Source organism: Mustelus asterias, chromosome 10 (assembly GCF_964213995.1).
Source record: "Mustelus asterias chromosome 10, sMusAst1.hap1.1, whole genome shotgun sequence".
Lineage (NCBI taxonomy): Eukaryota > Metazoa > Chordata > Chondrichthyes > Carcharhiniformes > Triakidae > Mustelus > Mustelus asterias.
Genome location: NC_135810.1, coordinates 104515271 through 104531798, shown reverse-complemented (window position 1 = coordinate 104531798; position 16528 = coordinate 104515271). Strand labels below are relative to the sequence as shown.

The window sequence follows — 16528 nt, the reverse complement described above, 5'->3', positions numbered from 1 at the left end:
ACAAGGGCAACAGATATCTGGGAGCACCATCACCTGCAAGTTCCTCACCAAGTCACTCACCATCCTGACTTGGAAATATATCGCCATTCCTTTACAGTCGCTGGGTCAAAATCCTGGAGCTCCCTCCTGAACAGCACTGTGGGTGTATTTGCACCTCAGGGACTGCAGCAGTTCAAGATGGCGGCTCACCAGCACCTTCCAAAGGGCAACTAGTGATGGGCAATAAATGCTGGTCTGGCCAGTGATGCCCACATCTTGTAAATAAATTTTAAAAAAGCATGGATGTCACTGTATTTGGGAAATCTCCTAGGAGCAGCGAAGAGGAATAACATGTTGGAAACTGGTGAAGTCTGGTGAAGTGGGAGGAAATTCAGGTGAGAGAGGCATTCTTGCTCTCCTGGCTCAGTTTACTCTGCCTGGGACCACTGGGTGCCCAGAGGAAACCAGACCTACCATGGGACTTCTACACTTTGGAGAGTGGGAATCAAGAAGCAGACCGTTAACTTTGTAGGCAAGTGGCAGATAAAGTCAATCCCTTCCCACCACCACCCCCACCCGACTTCCACCAATCCCGGAAGTAGCAGCCAGGAGGAAAACTGGCCCCAATGCTCACTTTCCCTATCCCCATTACACACATGTTAACTGGCTGGATGTGAATGAAGATGACAAGGGCCCACCCTTCAATTGTCGTGATGCTTGAAAATGGCAAATGATGCTTTGCATGGACAGCGGAATGATTAGTCCTGCACACAATTCTGCTGATATTTTATTGTAAGCAACATGCACAGCTAAAATGGAAGTGGCATCGGGATAAATTCCAACAAAGCTTGAATGACCAGCTGTGTGACTTGTGCTGATGGAAACTTATTTTGTGTCTGAACCACTTCAATCTTGTAACAAATAAAGAACATGCTTTCCTGATGTATCTTCAAACACAGACCTGGACACCTTCCACCGGGGCTCAATTTGTAGGAATGTTGAAGCTTCAAGCGGTTGAATTTATACCTCCTGCATTTACATTTGTGGTCTCTCACACTGCTTCCCACCTCATCCTAATGTGGAGAATTTTCGAGCAGAGGTCAGATGCTTAGCAACAGAGGCAGCCAATGAAAAATCTGAGGCTCCAATTCTGGAGCAATCCACCTACTCTCTTGGTCAAAGTTGGTTCATAACCTCCACAAACTAAGGAAGTGGGGTGAGTCAGAAGGGGTGCAGGGGCGGTGAGAGGGAAGGGTGGCAGGAAAATGGATTGGTAAAGTATTGCATCACCAAACAATGCACCAAAAAGCGATGCAACTTTAAATGGTCATACATTTTAAGCAAAAATTGTTACCTGCATTTTAACAGAAGAATTTGAACCTAATTTTGTGTAAAGAATATACTTCAGCTAGCGCTATAATATTGACAATGTTCTCCTAATGCACTACACCATGTATATGGGGCGGCACGGTGGCACAGTAGTTGGCACTGCTGCCTCACAGCACCAGGGACCCAAGTTCAATTCCCATCTTGGGCCACTGTCTGTGTGGAGTTTGCATGTTCTCCCCGTGTCTGCGTGGGTTTCCTCCGGGTGCTCCGGCTTCCTCCCACAGTCTGAAAGACGTGCTGGTTAGGTGCATTGGCCATGCTAAATTCTCCCTCAGTGTACCCGAACAGGTGCCAGAGTGTGGTGACTAGGGGATTTTCACAGTAACTTCATTGCAGTGTTAATGTAAGCCTACTTGTGACACTAATAAATAAACTTTAAAATGTGCAATATCTTATAGTGAAATTTCAAAAATAATGGGCCAGATTTTCCAACACCGCCCGCAGCTGGGATTCTCCGGTCCCGCTGAATACCAAATTCTCCGTTCTCACTGGCAGCGGCAGTGGGGGGTGAACAGCCAGAGAATTCCAGCCAATATTTCTTCTGTGCGTTAAGTCTTTGGTTATTTGACCTAAGTTCAGACTAATTATTTCATGTCTAATTGTACCCGTGGTCAATGTCATTTGTTTAAGTGGAAAGTAGAAGCTTGCACAGCAATGCTATTATATAACTAAAGGCCCTTAAGTATATATAGCAATGGGAAAACTATTGCCTTAAAAGCAATGTTATTTTAGAGCCAACATGGCGACCACATCAGCGACCTCAGCACAGTGCCTGTGACAGCCCCAGCAAGCATCCCCAGTGCAATCTGTCCTCCTGTGTTATAAAATGGATTCTCATGGACCCATACGTGGGTCATCCCCGACCCTGGGAAAGAAGGAAAATGCATTATTCATATATAGTTATCACATGCATGAGAATCTAATCAATTGATTATGAGTTTGTGAGCTGAAAAACTATATTTTTCTATAGTAAACATCCACTTTTCAGGTGGTATTTGGGTAGGAGGCGGCAGGCATGAGGCCTGCCCACCAAGACTGGGCCCATTTTGCACATAATCATTTTATAAAGACTGGAAAAGCAGCTTTGGAAGGACTTGGCTCAAACAAGTGGATTTGAATATGATTTTGGACGCATGTCTCCTGCCTGTCCTTTCCTGTTGTTTAGCTCTGCTGGATGTTTAATGTAACACAAGCTCAAATGAAATGGTAGGAAGTGATGGAGAGTGATGTAAAACTAAAGTTTATGTATTTGGTCATTTCTAAACCAATTTAATGTGATTTTTCCTGCTGGCATTTAAGTTTTTTGTGGCTAAATGTAACTTTTCCCGCAGAGCACATTACTGACACCAATGGATTTCCCAAGAGGTGAAGGCTTCTTGTCTGAAAGGTAGCTGTGGTGGCACCACTAAGATATATTAATAACTGACCAAAACACTGTTTGCTTCCTTAGAAGCACTTCAATCACTTTCAGTGGCATGTGTGAAAAAGCGACCTGACTGTATCACTTTGCCAAACAACCTGACTGTCCCACTTTGCCAAACAACCTGACTGTACCACTATGCTAATCAACCTGACTGTACCATTATGCCATTATCCATTACTGCAGCCCTGGCACACCAAACTATAAGGAGAGGCTGAATAGACTGGGGCTTTTTTCTTTGGAGCGTAGGAGGCTGAGGGGTGATCTTATAGAGGTCTATAAAATAATGAGGGGCACAGATAAAGTAGATAGTCAACATCTTTTCCCAAGGTATGGGAACCTAAAACTAAAGGGTATAAGTTAAGGTGAGAGGGGAGAGATACAAAAGGGTCCAGAGGGACAATTTTTTCACACACAGAGTGGTGAGTGTCTGGGACGAGCTGCCGAGGTAGTAGAGGCGGGTACAATTTTGTATTTTAAAAAGCATTTAGGCAGGTACATGGGTAAGATGGCTATAGAGGGATATAGGCCAAATGCGGGCAATTGGGACTAGCTTAGTGGTTTAAAAAAAGGGCAGCATGGACAAGTTGGGCCGAAGGGCATGTTTCCATGCTGTAAACCTCTAAGACTCTATAACTGGAAATGTCCCCGGGAAACATGTCTTCTCTAAGTCTGGACGGAAGATTGAAAGTTGTGCCATTTGCTGCAAGGATACTCAGTGCTACCATGATGTTGACATGGCGACATATTGCTAAGCTGTCATTTCAAACTTGGCTTCTGTGTGAGGTGGCGTATAGCACCGAGCAGCCTTATGCTAGGTAAGACCACAAAGCTACATGTACCTGCTTGAAAAGATGAGCTGGATGAACATCTTACTATGAAAGATATTGATAGTCATTGAAATTCAGCAAAGGTCTCGATGGTCAACGAAATATAAAAAAATGAACTAATTTATTGATGGACTTGTAACCTGAAGGAATTGCAACATAATTTTAAATACTATACCTGATTGTGGATGGCCACAGTTCCTTGGGTTGACGTAGATGGTGTTAAAAGCATTTGGGGCTACAGTCTGATAATGATCATCAGCAGGATCGTATTGTGTTACCTTTAAAACAAACAAAAAATGAAACATTAGAGGGTGCTACAACATCGGGGGAGCAAGAGGAATTTTATCTTCAGTGACCGTATGCAATTATCCCATTGAGGATCAGAAATGTCTTTCTGTAAATAATTGAGCAGCAGGTCACTGTATTTGTTGACTAACTGAGCCTGAAATTAACATTTATAATACTATAAAACTTATCAGTTTCGAACGCAGGTACCAGAATTGCTTGGCGACAGCTAACGATGGCACATGATGACCAGCTGCAATGCATTATGGGATATTTAATGGCGTTCTTAAAAGCTTCTACATTTTGTGTTACGCTTTTCGTTTAATTATTTTCATGGCCTTCAGAAGCTTCAATGGCCACAATACTCTAGTACGTTTCAGTAATGTACCCAATATAGCAAATAGAGAGCGATTGACAGGAAGCTTCACTGAAACAGTTACATCCATAACAGCAGAACAGAAGGGTGGATGTTCTGCATCAAGTTGTTCGCATCCTATTCAGCGACAAGGTTCAGGTAGAGTGTGATGGAATACTCACCATTTACCTGGCTGCAACAATACTTACAGTATTTACTGTTGAGAGAGGCATGGATGTTAGGGAACTTGCGGAAATAAATAGTGATGTCTTGGGGAGTGTATAAATTACAGAGAAGAAGGTGCTGGAAGTCTTAAAGCGCAACAAGATAGATAAATCCCCGGGACCTGATGAAGTGTATCCCAGGACATTGCGGGAGGCTAGGGAGGAAATTGCAGAGACATTTGAATCATCGATAGTCACAAGTGAGGTGCCCGAAGATTAGAGGGTGGAAAATGTTGTGCCTTTGTTTAAGAAGGCCTGCAGGGAAAAACCGAGGAACTACAGGCCGGTGAGCCTAATGTCTGTAGTGGATAAGTTGTTAGAAGGTATTCTGAGAGACACGAACTACAGTTATTTAGAGACACAAGGACTGATTAGGGTCAGTCAGTATGGCTTTGTGAGTGGAAAATCATGTCTCATGAAATTGATCAAGTTTTTTGAAAAGGTAACCAAGAAGGTAGATGAGGGCAGTGCAGTTGATGTTGTCTACATGGACTTTATCAGGGCCTTTAACAAGGTACCGCATGGTAGGTTGTTGCATAAGGTTACATCTCACGGGATCCAGGGTGAGGTAGCCAATTGGATATAAAATTGGTTTGATGACAGAAGACAAAGGGTGGTTGTAGAGGGTTGTTTTTCAAACAACTGACCTCCTCTTGGCCTGTGACCAGCGGTGTGCCTCAGGGATCAGTGCTAGGTCTACTGTTATTTGTCATTTATATTAATGATTTGGACGAGAATTTAGGAGCATGGTTAGTACGTTTGCAGATGACACCAAGATTGGTGGCATAGTGGACAGTGACGAAGGTTACCCAGGATTGCAATGGGATCTTGATCAATTGGGCCAGTGGGCTGATGAATGGCAGATGGAGTTTAATTTAGTTAAATGCAGGATGATGCATTTTGGTAGATCGAACCAGGGCAGGACCTACTCAGTTAATGGTGGGGCATTGGGAGAGTTAAAGAAAAATCCAATCTTCCCTCCAATCTTCAGGCACCTCACCTGTGGCTGTCGATGATTCAAATATCTCTGCTAGGGGACTCGGAATTTCCACCCTAGCCTCCCACAATGTCCTGGGATACACTTTATTAGATCCCGGGGGATTTATCTACCTTGATGCACTTTAAGACTTCCAGCACCTCCTTCTTTGTTGTATGTCAAGTCCTCAAGACATCACTATTTATTTCCCCAAGTTCCCTAACATCCATGCTTTTCTCAACAGTAAATACTGATGAGAAATATTCATTTAGGATCTCACTGATCTCTTGTGGATCAGCACATAGATGACCTTGTTGATTTTTAAGAGGCCCTACTCTCTCCTTTATTACTCTTTTGCCCTTTATGTATTTGTAATAGCTTTTTGGATTCTCCTTTGCCTTATCTGCCAAAACAATCTCATGTCCCCTTTTTGCCCTCTTGATTTATTTCTTAACTCTACTCCTATACTCCCTATATTCTTCAAGGGATCCACTTAATCCCAGCTGCCTATGTGTGTCATGTGCCTCTTTCTTCTTCTTGATCAGGGCCTCAATATCCCGAGTCATCCAGGGTTCCCTACTTCTACCAGCCTTGCCCTTCACTCTAAGAGGAATGTGCTTACCCTGAATCCTGGTTAACACACTTTTGAAAGCCTCCCACTTACCAGATGTCCCTTTGCCTGCCAACAGACTCCCCCAATTAACTTTTGAAAGTTCCTGCCTGATACCATCAAAATTGGCCTTGCTCCAATTTAGAATTTTAACTTTTGGGCCAGACTTATCATTCTCCATAGCTATCTTAAAACGAATGGAATTATGGTCACTGGTCCCAAAGTGATCTCTCACTATCATTTCTGTCACCTGCTCTTCCTTATTTCCAAGAGGAGGTCAAGTTTTGCCCCCTTGTGGTGAAGAAGGCATTCGGTATGCTTGATTTCATTGGTCAGAACATGGAATAGTAAGAAGTTTAACAACACCAGGTTAAAGTCCAACAGGTTTATTTGGTAGCAAAAGCCACACAAGCTTTCGAGGCTCTGAGCCCCTTCTTCACCTGAAGAAGGGGCTCAGAGCCTCGAAAGCTTGTGTGGCTTTTGCTACCAAATAAACCTGTTGGACTTTAACCTGGTGTTGTTAAACTTCTTACTGTGTTTACCCCAGTCCAACGCCGGCATCTCCACATCAGAACATGGAATACAGGAGTTGGGATGTCTGAAGTTGTACAAGACATTGGTAAGGCCACACTTGAAATACGGTGTGCAGTTCTGGTCACCCTGTTATAGAAAGGATACTATCAAACTCGAAAGAGTGCAGAAAAGATTTACTCGGATGCTACTTTATTGTTTGAGTTATAAGGCGAGGCTGAATAGACTGGGACTTTTTTTTGGAGCGTAGGAGGCTTAGGGATGATCTTGTAGAGGTCTACAAAATAATGAGGGACATAGATAAGACAGTCAATATCTTTTCCCGAAGCTAGGGGAGTCTAAAACTAGAGGACATAAGTTTAAGGTGAGAGGGGAAAGATACAAAAAGTTCCAGAGGGGCAATTTTTTCACAAAGAGAGTGGTAACTGTCTGGAATGAAGCAGTACTAGAGGCAGGTACAATTTTGTCTTTTAAAAAGCATTTAGACAGTTACATGGGTAAGATTGGTAAAGTGGGATATGGGCCAAACGTGGGCAATTGGGACTAGATTAATGGTAAAAATTGGGCGGCATGGACAAGTTGGGCCGAAGGGCCGGTTTCCATGCTGTAAACCTCTATGACTCTCAGATGTTCAACTCAACCTGGGACAACCCTTGCCACTGCACTAGGTATTCACTCCCTCTGTGCTACTAGCACACTGCGATGCCGTATGTTTGATCTAAATGATACGTACACTGCAGGATCTCCTCAAGAGTACTTCAACAATACTCCTTGTCCTTCAATATTCACACTGAGAATATTAGGGACAGCAATGTCATAGGTATTTGATTATCTCCCAGTGGCATATCATCTTACTTGGACATGTTTTGCCATTCCTTCATTACTGTGGATCAGTATCCTGAAATGTTCTACTTAAAGTGGGCATCATCGCCACAAGGACAGCAGCAGTTCAAGAAGACACAACATCGTCTTATCACAGAATCGCTACAGTGCAGAAGGAGGCCATCGAGTCTGTATCGACTCTCTGACAGGAGATCTTATGTAGGCCCAGCCCTCACCATATCCCTATAACCTACACATCTTTGGACATTAAGAGGCAATTTAGCATGGCCAATCCACCTCACCTGCACATCTTTGGACTGTGGGAGGAAACCGGAGCAGCCAGAGGAAAACCACGCAGGCACGGGGAGAATGTGCAAACTCCACACAGACAGTCACCCAAGGCCGGAATTGAACCCAGATCCCTGGTGCTGTGAGGTAGCAGTGCCAGCCACTGTGCCACCATTCTTTTCAAGGAGATTAGGGATGGACAATAAATGTGTGGCATAGCACCTCCCAAAAATAAATAATAAAGAAAACGAAAGATCTTTCTTTAAAGTCCCTTTAACTATCCGGTCTATGCAATTTCTCACATCTTTGAAAAAATGTAGAGAATCATAGATGTTGTTTTACATTTTTAATTATTAAGTGAATTAATTAAATAATTATGGACAAGCAAACATATAGCAATAAGCTAATTGTCAAGATTGAGGAATTCTGACTGTACCACTATCATAAATAACATACATAAATAACATTAAAATGAAATTATTAGTTCAGTTCAGAAGGATAGAAGCTGTTGAAAATTTAGATTATAATTCATATGGAATGTCTGAACAGTGTAGTGAAGACCATGAAAGATAATTAAATATGCCAGCAATTACTCCGCGTGGGTTTCCTCCGGGGCTCCAGTTTCCTCCCACACTACAAAGATGTGCAGGTTAGGTTGATTGGCCATGCTGAATTGCCTCTTAGTGTCAGGGGGATGAGCAGGGTAAATATGTGGAGTTACAGGAATAGGGCATATTCCCGGGTGGGATTGTTGCCAGTGCATGCTCGATGGGCCGAATGGCCTCCTTCTGGACTGTAGGGATTCTTTAATTTCTGCTAAGTCAACTTTCATTCATTTGAACTCAAGAGAGCTTGTTGCCAGCTGATTATTTTGCTGGGGAGCGGGTAGTCAGTCTGACTAAAACCTCACAACTGTAAATAGGCTGATGGAAGAAAAAATAATAAATATTATAGTGCACTTCTGTAATAAATCTTCAGAGGCAGAAGTCCCTCCACCAGATCCCCCTTATTTACAATTCCAAAAGCAATACACAGAATGCTATCAGTCAGCCGTCTACCTTCGAGAGTGCCAGGGGAACTGACACTCCTGGTTAAATACAAGGAAAAGACTCCCTGATTGGCCCATCAATTGACTCCTTAATCAGGGAGTTCATATTCCAAAAGGCCAACCTCAATGGCCTGATTGAAGTCATTACAACTTCATGGAGATCTTAAGGCACTTTTCAATTAATGGAGGTACGACACAGGGAGGCATGGTGGCACAGTGGTTAGCACTGCTGCCTCACAGTGCCAGCGACCTGGGTCACTGTCTGCGTGGAGTCTGAATGTTCTCCCTATGTCTGCGTGGGTTTCCTCCGGGTGCTCTGGTTTCCTCCCACACTCCAAAAATGTGTGAGTTAGGCAGACTCGATGGGCTGAATGGCCTCCCTCTACATTGTCGGGATTCTATGATCAATGACAATAGAGAGAGAATGTTCTGATTGAGTTGGAAATCAAAATCCATTTAGTTTCTTACATTCTGTGCAACCATTGGCTATAAGATAATTTTCAAACAAACAAGCAAGGTAGTCCATCAGTAGGGATTAACGTTGCGAGTTCATTATTTTCTCCACATACTGGAAACAAAGTGAAGCTGGGTGGAATAAATTGGTTTAGATTGCAGCCAGTGTTCAGTAAGTTCACTCGACTTGTGGAAAATAAAGCAGCTAAATGATTCAAGCCTGGTTTCATCTTACCAAGTGTTAAATTGATTTACTTTGGGACAGATTAGAGAGGTACATGAGGGCACATGCAAACAAATCAAATATTCAGCTCAGGTCATGGGGAGTGCTGCTGTTATATCCCAGAGATTCCATTATTGCCAAAATAGATATTAGGCGTCTGAAAAATTAAAACATGTTGAATTTTTTTTATTCATTCGTGGCACATGGGCACCAATGGCTGGCCAGCATTTATTGCCCATCTCTAGTTGCCCTTGAAACTGAATGTCTTATAGAGTCATAGAGGTTTGCAGCATGGAAACAGGCCCTTCGGGCCAACGCTGCCGTTTTTTTAACAACTAAGCTAGTCCCAATTGCCCACGTTTGGCCCATATCCCTCTATACCCATCTTACCCATGTAACTGTCTAAATGCTTTTTAAAAGACAAAATTGCATCCACCTCTACTACAACCTCTGGCAGCTTGTTCCAGACACTCACCACCCTCTGTGTGAAAAAATTGCCCCTCTGGATCCTTTTGCATCTCTCCCCTCTCACCTTAAACCTATGCCCTCTAGTTTTAGACTACCCTACCTTTGGGAAAAGATGTTGACTATCTAGCTGATCTATGCCCCTCATTATTTTATAGACCTCCATAAGATCACCCCTAAGTCTCCTACGCTCCAGGGGAAAAAGTCCCAGTCTATCCAGCCTCTCCTTATAACTCAAACCATCAAGTCTTGCTAGGCCATTTCAGAGGGTATTTGAAAGTCAACCACATTGCTGTGGCTCTGGAGTCACATGTAGGCCAGACCAGCTAAGGACGGTAGATTTCCTTCCCTAAAGGACATTAGTGAACCCAGATTGGTTTTTCCAACACTGGTTTCATGGTCATCAGTAGATTTCTAATTCCCGATATTTTTTATTGAATTCAAATTCCACTATCTGCTGTGGCAGGATTCGAACCCAGGTCCCCAGAACATTAGCTGAGTTTTTAAACTTAATAGTCTAGTGATAATGCCATTAGGCCATCGCCTCCCCTGAATGCCTATGGTAGTGAAGTACAGCACTGAACTCAAGAAAGTACCCTGTGGCTGATTGGAACTTATAACAATAATGGCCTGGATTTTCTCATGACAGAGAAACTATCACCATTAGCCTTCATTACTCATTGAAACTGACAACTTCTGGCATCTGCAAATGCACAGATAAATGTGGAAATCCAGAAGGTGCTGTCCATGGTTCCCTGTTTCTCCATTAGTTGTGCTGTTGGAATGCTCAGAAATTGAAATCAATTAGAAATCACTGAATTGATGTGAGCTTCCATTTCCTATGCTATTATTCTCAATGGAAGACTCATAAAAAAGTTACGCATGTTGAATGAAACGTAACTGGGATTTTAACAATCTAATTTATAATTATTACCGAACATCCTCTCTAGCTCAGAAAAAAATACTTTCACATTTGTTGAACATAAAGGATCTTTAAATTAATAAAAATGTAATTTTTCAATGTTAATGATGGGTGTAATTTTCCCACAATTGTACACAATGTTGGATCAGGTGAGGAAAGCTGAGTCATAGTTTCACATACACTTTTTCTCGCCTGATTTAACAGCACTATGTGCAATTTCACAGTGTGGGAGAGGATCACACAGCCAGCTGGAGGGGAGGGGCTTAAACTCACCAGCAATGCCAGGAATCTGAGAACAAGGCACCCTTTTCAAATTTACATTTAAGGCCCCCCATCCCCCACAGCTGTCAAGAGGAACACCCCCAATTTCCACATGCAGAAAGTGAACACTCCCCGCACCATGCAAACTTTGGGGCCGCCCCCAATCACACAATGCAAAGATCGGGGCACCCTCCCCCCAACCACACAAGCATCTGGGTGACCTAGCTCCCCCCCGACATCAGGGCACAACCCCCAACCCTAACAAGCAGCGGGGTAGCGCCCCTTGTCTGTCACTGGCACTGCCCCACTCCTTCAAAGGCTCCACCAACTCCACCCCAACCCAACCCATCCCCGTAACAATCATCACCCCCCACCCTCAACTGCACACATAAGGGGAACCCAGAGGGCCCAACCTTGGCAGTGCCACTCTGCCAGGGGGAAGTGTCAGGGTTTTGCTGGCCATGTCCCGCACCGCCCGGGGAGGTGGGGCGGTGGGGGTGGGGGTGGAGGGCAACACCCCACTGTGCATGGTCACTATGATTGGTTTTCGCTTTTCAAAACCAGTAGTGATTCACGCCGGCGTGACGTCATGCCACCGGGGTGGGAGATGGATATATTGTGGGAGGACATTGCAGCATCAAGCCCAGTAACAATATGATAATATATTGAATAGTATGGAAAACAGGTTCACACCTAGAATGTCACTGGTGGGGGCCAGTGGGGGTGGGGGCCGGTGGGGGTGGGGGTGGGGGCAGGGTTGGGACTGATGGGAGCGGGGCTTGGGGATGGGGGCCGATGGGGGCGGGGTTGGGGGAGGGGGCCGATAGGGCGGGGGTGGGCTGGCGCAAATCCGGGTTTTGGCCACTTGCAAGAATTAGCAGCAGTTACAGGATTTGCGCCCATGTCTAACGGGGTCGCTAGATTGCTGCCACTAGTTCACCTTCCACTTTAATCCCAATGTGTATGTCACAACATTTAATTTTTCTTTTGGTAAAATTATTTTTAAAAATTAAATAATAAATCCTGTTGTTACTCCCTGATTGGCTGACCGTGAGAACACTTCATTGCGATTGGCTGCTTAGCCTGTTTGATTGGTGCCAGAATGAAATCAATATTTGAAAGGGTGAGCTTGGTAGATTTTTGTGGGAAAGTTTCTTTGAGGTCAGTGACGAGCAGCACTATTAACTCACCACTAATCGCAAAAACCAGGCCAATTATGCTTATTTACTGTAGATCTATAAGTTAAATTCTTGAATGGAAAAAATGTGCTCAAAATATTGATAATAAACTGTTAATAAAGTTAGCCTTTATATAGCTAGTTACTCTCTTCTTCATATAGTCTCATTTACTGCAGGAACAAAGAGTTCTGGTCTATCTCCGAAAGTTCACACTGATTGTGTGATTTGAATAATCTCCACACTTAAATGCAGTTATAAATTTCAATCATTCAATTAAATTTAAAAGCAATTGCTGGTTGCACACTTAACTATGTTTTTGCTTCAATATAGACTGGTTCCTCAGCTCATGTTATCTGGTCTGAGATCAAACCAAAATGCATTTGGATAAGATTTTCCTGTGGGCTTCAGGTGTTAGGACCATTCGGGTGTCCAGAGCCAGCACTTGCCAGGAGCCAGGTCCAGGGTAGGTATCAGCCAGAGACAAAACTGGCCGCTTCCGAGCTCACCATCCGATTAAATTGATGAGCAGGTTCCAAATGGCTGCTGCCCGATCATGGGGCGACATGGTGGCACAGTGGTTAGCACTGCTGCTTCACAGCTCTCGGGACCCAGGTTCAATTCCGGCCTTGGGGACTGTCTGTGTGGAGTTTGCATGTTCTCCCCGTCTCTGCGTGGGTTTGTTTCATTTTTGCCACATGCATCATCTGATACATAAGCATTAAGCAGCAATGTGATCAATACGGTGTAAAGTCTAGAGCCCTCCCAGGCAAAGCAGATTGTGTGTATGCAAAACCACTTGAGGAAAAATGTAAAAATTGCAAGCTGCTGCCTCACACAAATGCGTCTACAGTTTCCTAACTTTTAATTCATTTTAAAATTTTTGTACTGAATTTCCAGACAAGGAAATTTAATTCAGAGTTTCCATCAATTGTGACTAATTCCCTCTGGGATGGATTGTACTTTGCAACCATGAGCAATAGCTGGTACATATGCTCCTAATATAGATACACCACCCACAGCAGAGAACAGTTACAATAAAGTTTATCTTGCAATCAAGCATGCAAATTACAAATAGATCCTTTGTCCCCTTGAATCATTCAATAAGATCATGATGGATTCCAGCAGCCCATTTGATTGCTACCCCTTCTACAAACATTCAACCCCTCCACCACCCACGCACAGTGTCAACCATGTGGACCACCTACAAGATGCACTGCAGGAACTCAACAAGGTTCCTTCGGCAGCATCTTCCAAACCCAGGACCATTACCATCTGGAAGAACAAGAGCATTACATACTTGGAGGTTACATACTTGGAGTGCCATAGCTTTATCTGTTCTTTTAGGGGCACCTTGGACAAGCAGATCTGATTTGTCCTATAATTACTCAATTCACAAATATCAAAATGTTCTCATCTTGTACCAGGATCTTCAATAGGAATCAATGACAATCGAATATTCAATACAATCTTCAAGTTTATTGCTGGACATTCATTTCCTCGATTGCATTGTTTGTGAAGTTTGGTAGCTTCCATTGGCTGAATGCTGTCCTTTCTGGAATGATTAAGGGTTAGAATGTTTGAGTGTTTCTTAATACGCAGGTGGAATTTCAGTGGAAAATCGGCAAGACTCCTGCAGCATTGGTGTAAATAACAGTCGCTTTCTTGAAAAGTGGGTGATTAATCATACCTGTATTACAGCTACCATCTCCTATCCCAGGCAGGCCAGATGTTTTGGGATGTTGGGGACGGCCTTGGTTCCCTTAAACTGTGTGTGTTCTATCTCAGAGAGAGTCTTCAGATCAGGTGAGATTGCCCCTCAAACAATGAGGAATGTAACATACGGTTGACCATTAATTAGTCAATAAACAGGAACTTCTAGGCTTACAGGAGGCCCTTTCTGAGAAAAATATACATGTTGGGTACAAAGCAATTATGTAGAATGAGATGCCAAGGGTACAAATGATGAGGTCGGAGTTGGAGGGAAGCTGAGAATTGATCACTGTGGAAGGAGATGAAATGAAGAGCGAGTGAAGATGAAAAATAAAGAGCAGAACAGAAGATCCGATGTTACTGTCAAGAAACCAGCGGCCAAGTTAGAGCCAATCAATAATGGTCAAGATCTTTCAGAAGCATCCAACAGGGTTAATCTTGCTATAGTCTATTGTGACTTTGAGAGCTCTTGTGTCTGAAAAGACAGGTGACAGCCTGTTCTTCATGGACAAGGGAGATCAAGGGAAAGATCTGCTCCATCTTAAAGGAAAACTGAAGCTTCTGACAATCAACCCAACTCTGCAGTATAGTTATAATCTTGCTATACAGTGTTGTGACCCTGGGTGAAAATCATAAAGAAACATAGCTCTGGCATTTTAAATGTCATTTGTTGAAAAATTAAACACATATAGTAGTGTAGATTTAGACGAAGAGACAGAGAGTAATGTATCTAAGTTTGATGATGATAGGAATGTAAGGTGTGAGGGGATCCCAAGAGGCTATAAAGAGGTAAAGACAGGTTAAGTGAATGGGCAGCAAGGTAGCAGCTGGAGAATAATGTGGCAAATGTGAAATTATTCACTTTGCTCATAAGAATAGAAAAGCAGAATTTTTAAAACAGGTATGAAACCTGCAAATAGCCCACTGTAGTGGATCAGATCTCAAACAATGACGAGACAGAGTACAGGAATGAGATAGAGAATCTGGTGAACTGGTGCGGCAACAATAATCTCTCCTTCAATGTCAACAAAATAAAGGAGATTGTCATCGACTTCAGGAAGCGTAAAGGAGAACATGCCCCTGTCTACATCAACGGGGACGAAGTAGAAAGAGTCGAGAGCTTCAAGTTTTTAGGTGTCCAGATCGCCAACAACCTGTCCTGGTCCCCCCACACCAACACTATAGTTAAGAAAGCCCACCAACGCCTCTACTTTCTCAGAAGACGAAGGGAATTTGGCATGTCAGCTACGACTCTCACCAACTTTTACAGATGCACATAGAAAGCATTCTTTCTGGTTGTATCACAGCTTGGTATGGCTCCTGCTCTGCCCAAGACCGCAAGGAATTACAAAAGGTCGTGAATGTAGCCCAATCCATCACGCAAACCAGCCTCCCATCCATTGACTCTGTCTACACTTCCCGCTGCCCTGGAAAAGCAGCCAGCATAATTAAGGATCCCACACACCCCAGACATTCTCTCTTCCACCTTCTTCCAGTCGGGAAAAAGATACAAAAGTCTGAGGTCACATACCAACCGACTCAAGAACAGCTTCTTCCCTGCTGCCGTCAGACCTTTGAATGGACCTACCTCGCATTAAATTGATCTTTCTCTACACCCTAGCTATGTCTGTAACACTACATTCTGCGCTCTCTCCTTTCCTTCTCTATGAATGGTATGCTTTGTCTGTATAGTGCGGAAGAAACAGTACTTTTCACTATATACTAATACACGTGACAATAATAAATCAAATCAAATCAAAATGTTGATGGTCAGACTAACTTGGATGCACTCATACAATGAATGCAAAAAGTTAGCATTTAGGTCAAGCAAAAAAATTAGGAAGCAAATGGTATGTTGAAAGAAGTCAGAAGTGGGGATGTTCGCCGATGATTGCACAGTTCAGCACCATTCGCGACTCCTCAGAAACAGAAGCAGTCCATGTTCAAATGCAACAAGATCTGGACAATATCCAAGCTTGGGCTGACAAGTGGCAAGTAGCATTCACACCACACAAATGCCAGGCAATGACCATCACCAATAAGAGACACTTTAACCACCGCACCTTAACATTCAATGGTGTAAACATCACTGAATCCACCACTGTTAACATCCTTGGGGTTACCATTGACCAGAAACTCAACTGGACTCACCATGTAAACACAGTGGCTACAAGAGCAGGTCAGAAGCTAGGAATGCTGCAGCAAATAATCCACCTCCTGACGCCCCCCAACGCCTGTCCACCATCTACAAGGCACAAGTCAGGAGTGTGATGGAATACTCCCCACTTGGCTGGATGGGTGCAGCTCCAACAACACTCAAGAAGCTTGACACCATCCAGGACAAAGCAGTCTGCTTGATTGGCACCACATCTACAAACATTCAATCCCTCCACCACCGACACTCAGTAGCAGCAGTGTGTACTATCTACAAGATGCACTGCAGCAATTCACCAAAGATCCTTAGGCAGCACCTTCCAAACCCACGATCACTCCCATCTAGAAGGACAAGGGCAGCAGATAAATGGGAACACCACCACCTGCAGGTTTCCCTCCAAGCCA

The 16528-nt window shown here is 43.6% G+C and overlaps 1 protein-coding gene across 1 annotated transcript in view; it reads right to left on the bottom strand.

The window, feature by feature from the left end:
• Nucleotides 1–2096: 2096 nt before the first annotated feature.
• Nucleotides 2097–16528, bottom strand: part of plekhb1 (pleckstrin homology domain containing B1) — a 66551-nt gene continuing 52119 nt past the window's right edge. The window contains exons 5-6 of the mRNA XM_078221463.1: nt 3794–3896; nt 2097–2233 (exon numbers count right to left, since the gene is read on the bottom strand). Coding sequence (XP_078077589.1) covers nt 2097–2233; nt 3794–3896 — 240 coding nt within the window. The remainder of the gene's footprint in view (nt 2234–3793; nt 3897–16528) is intronic.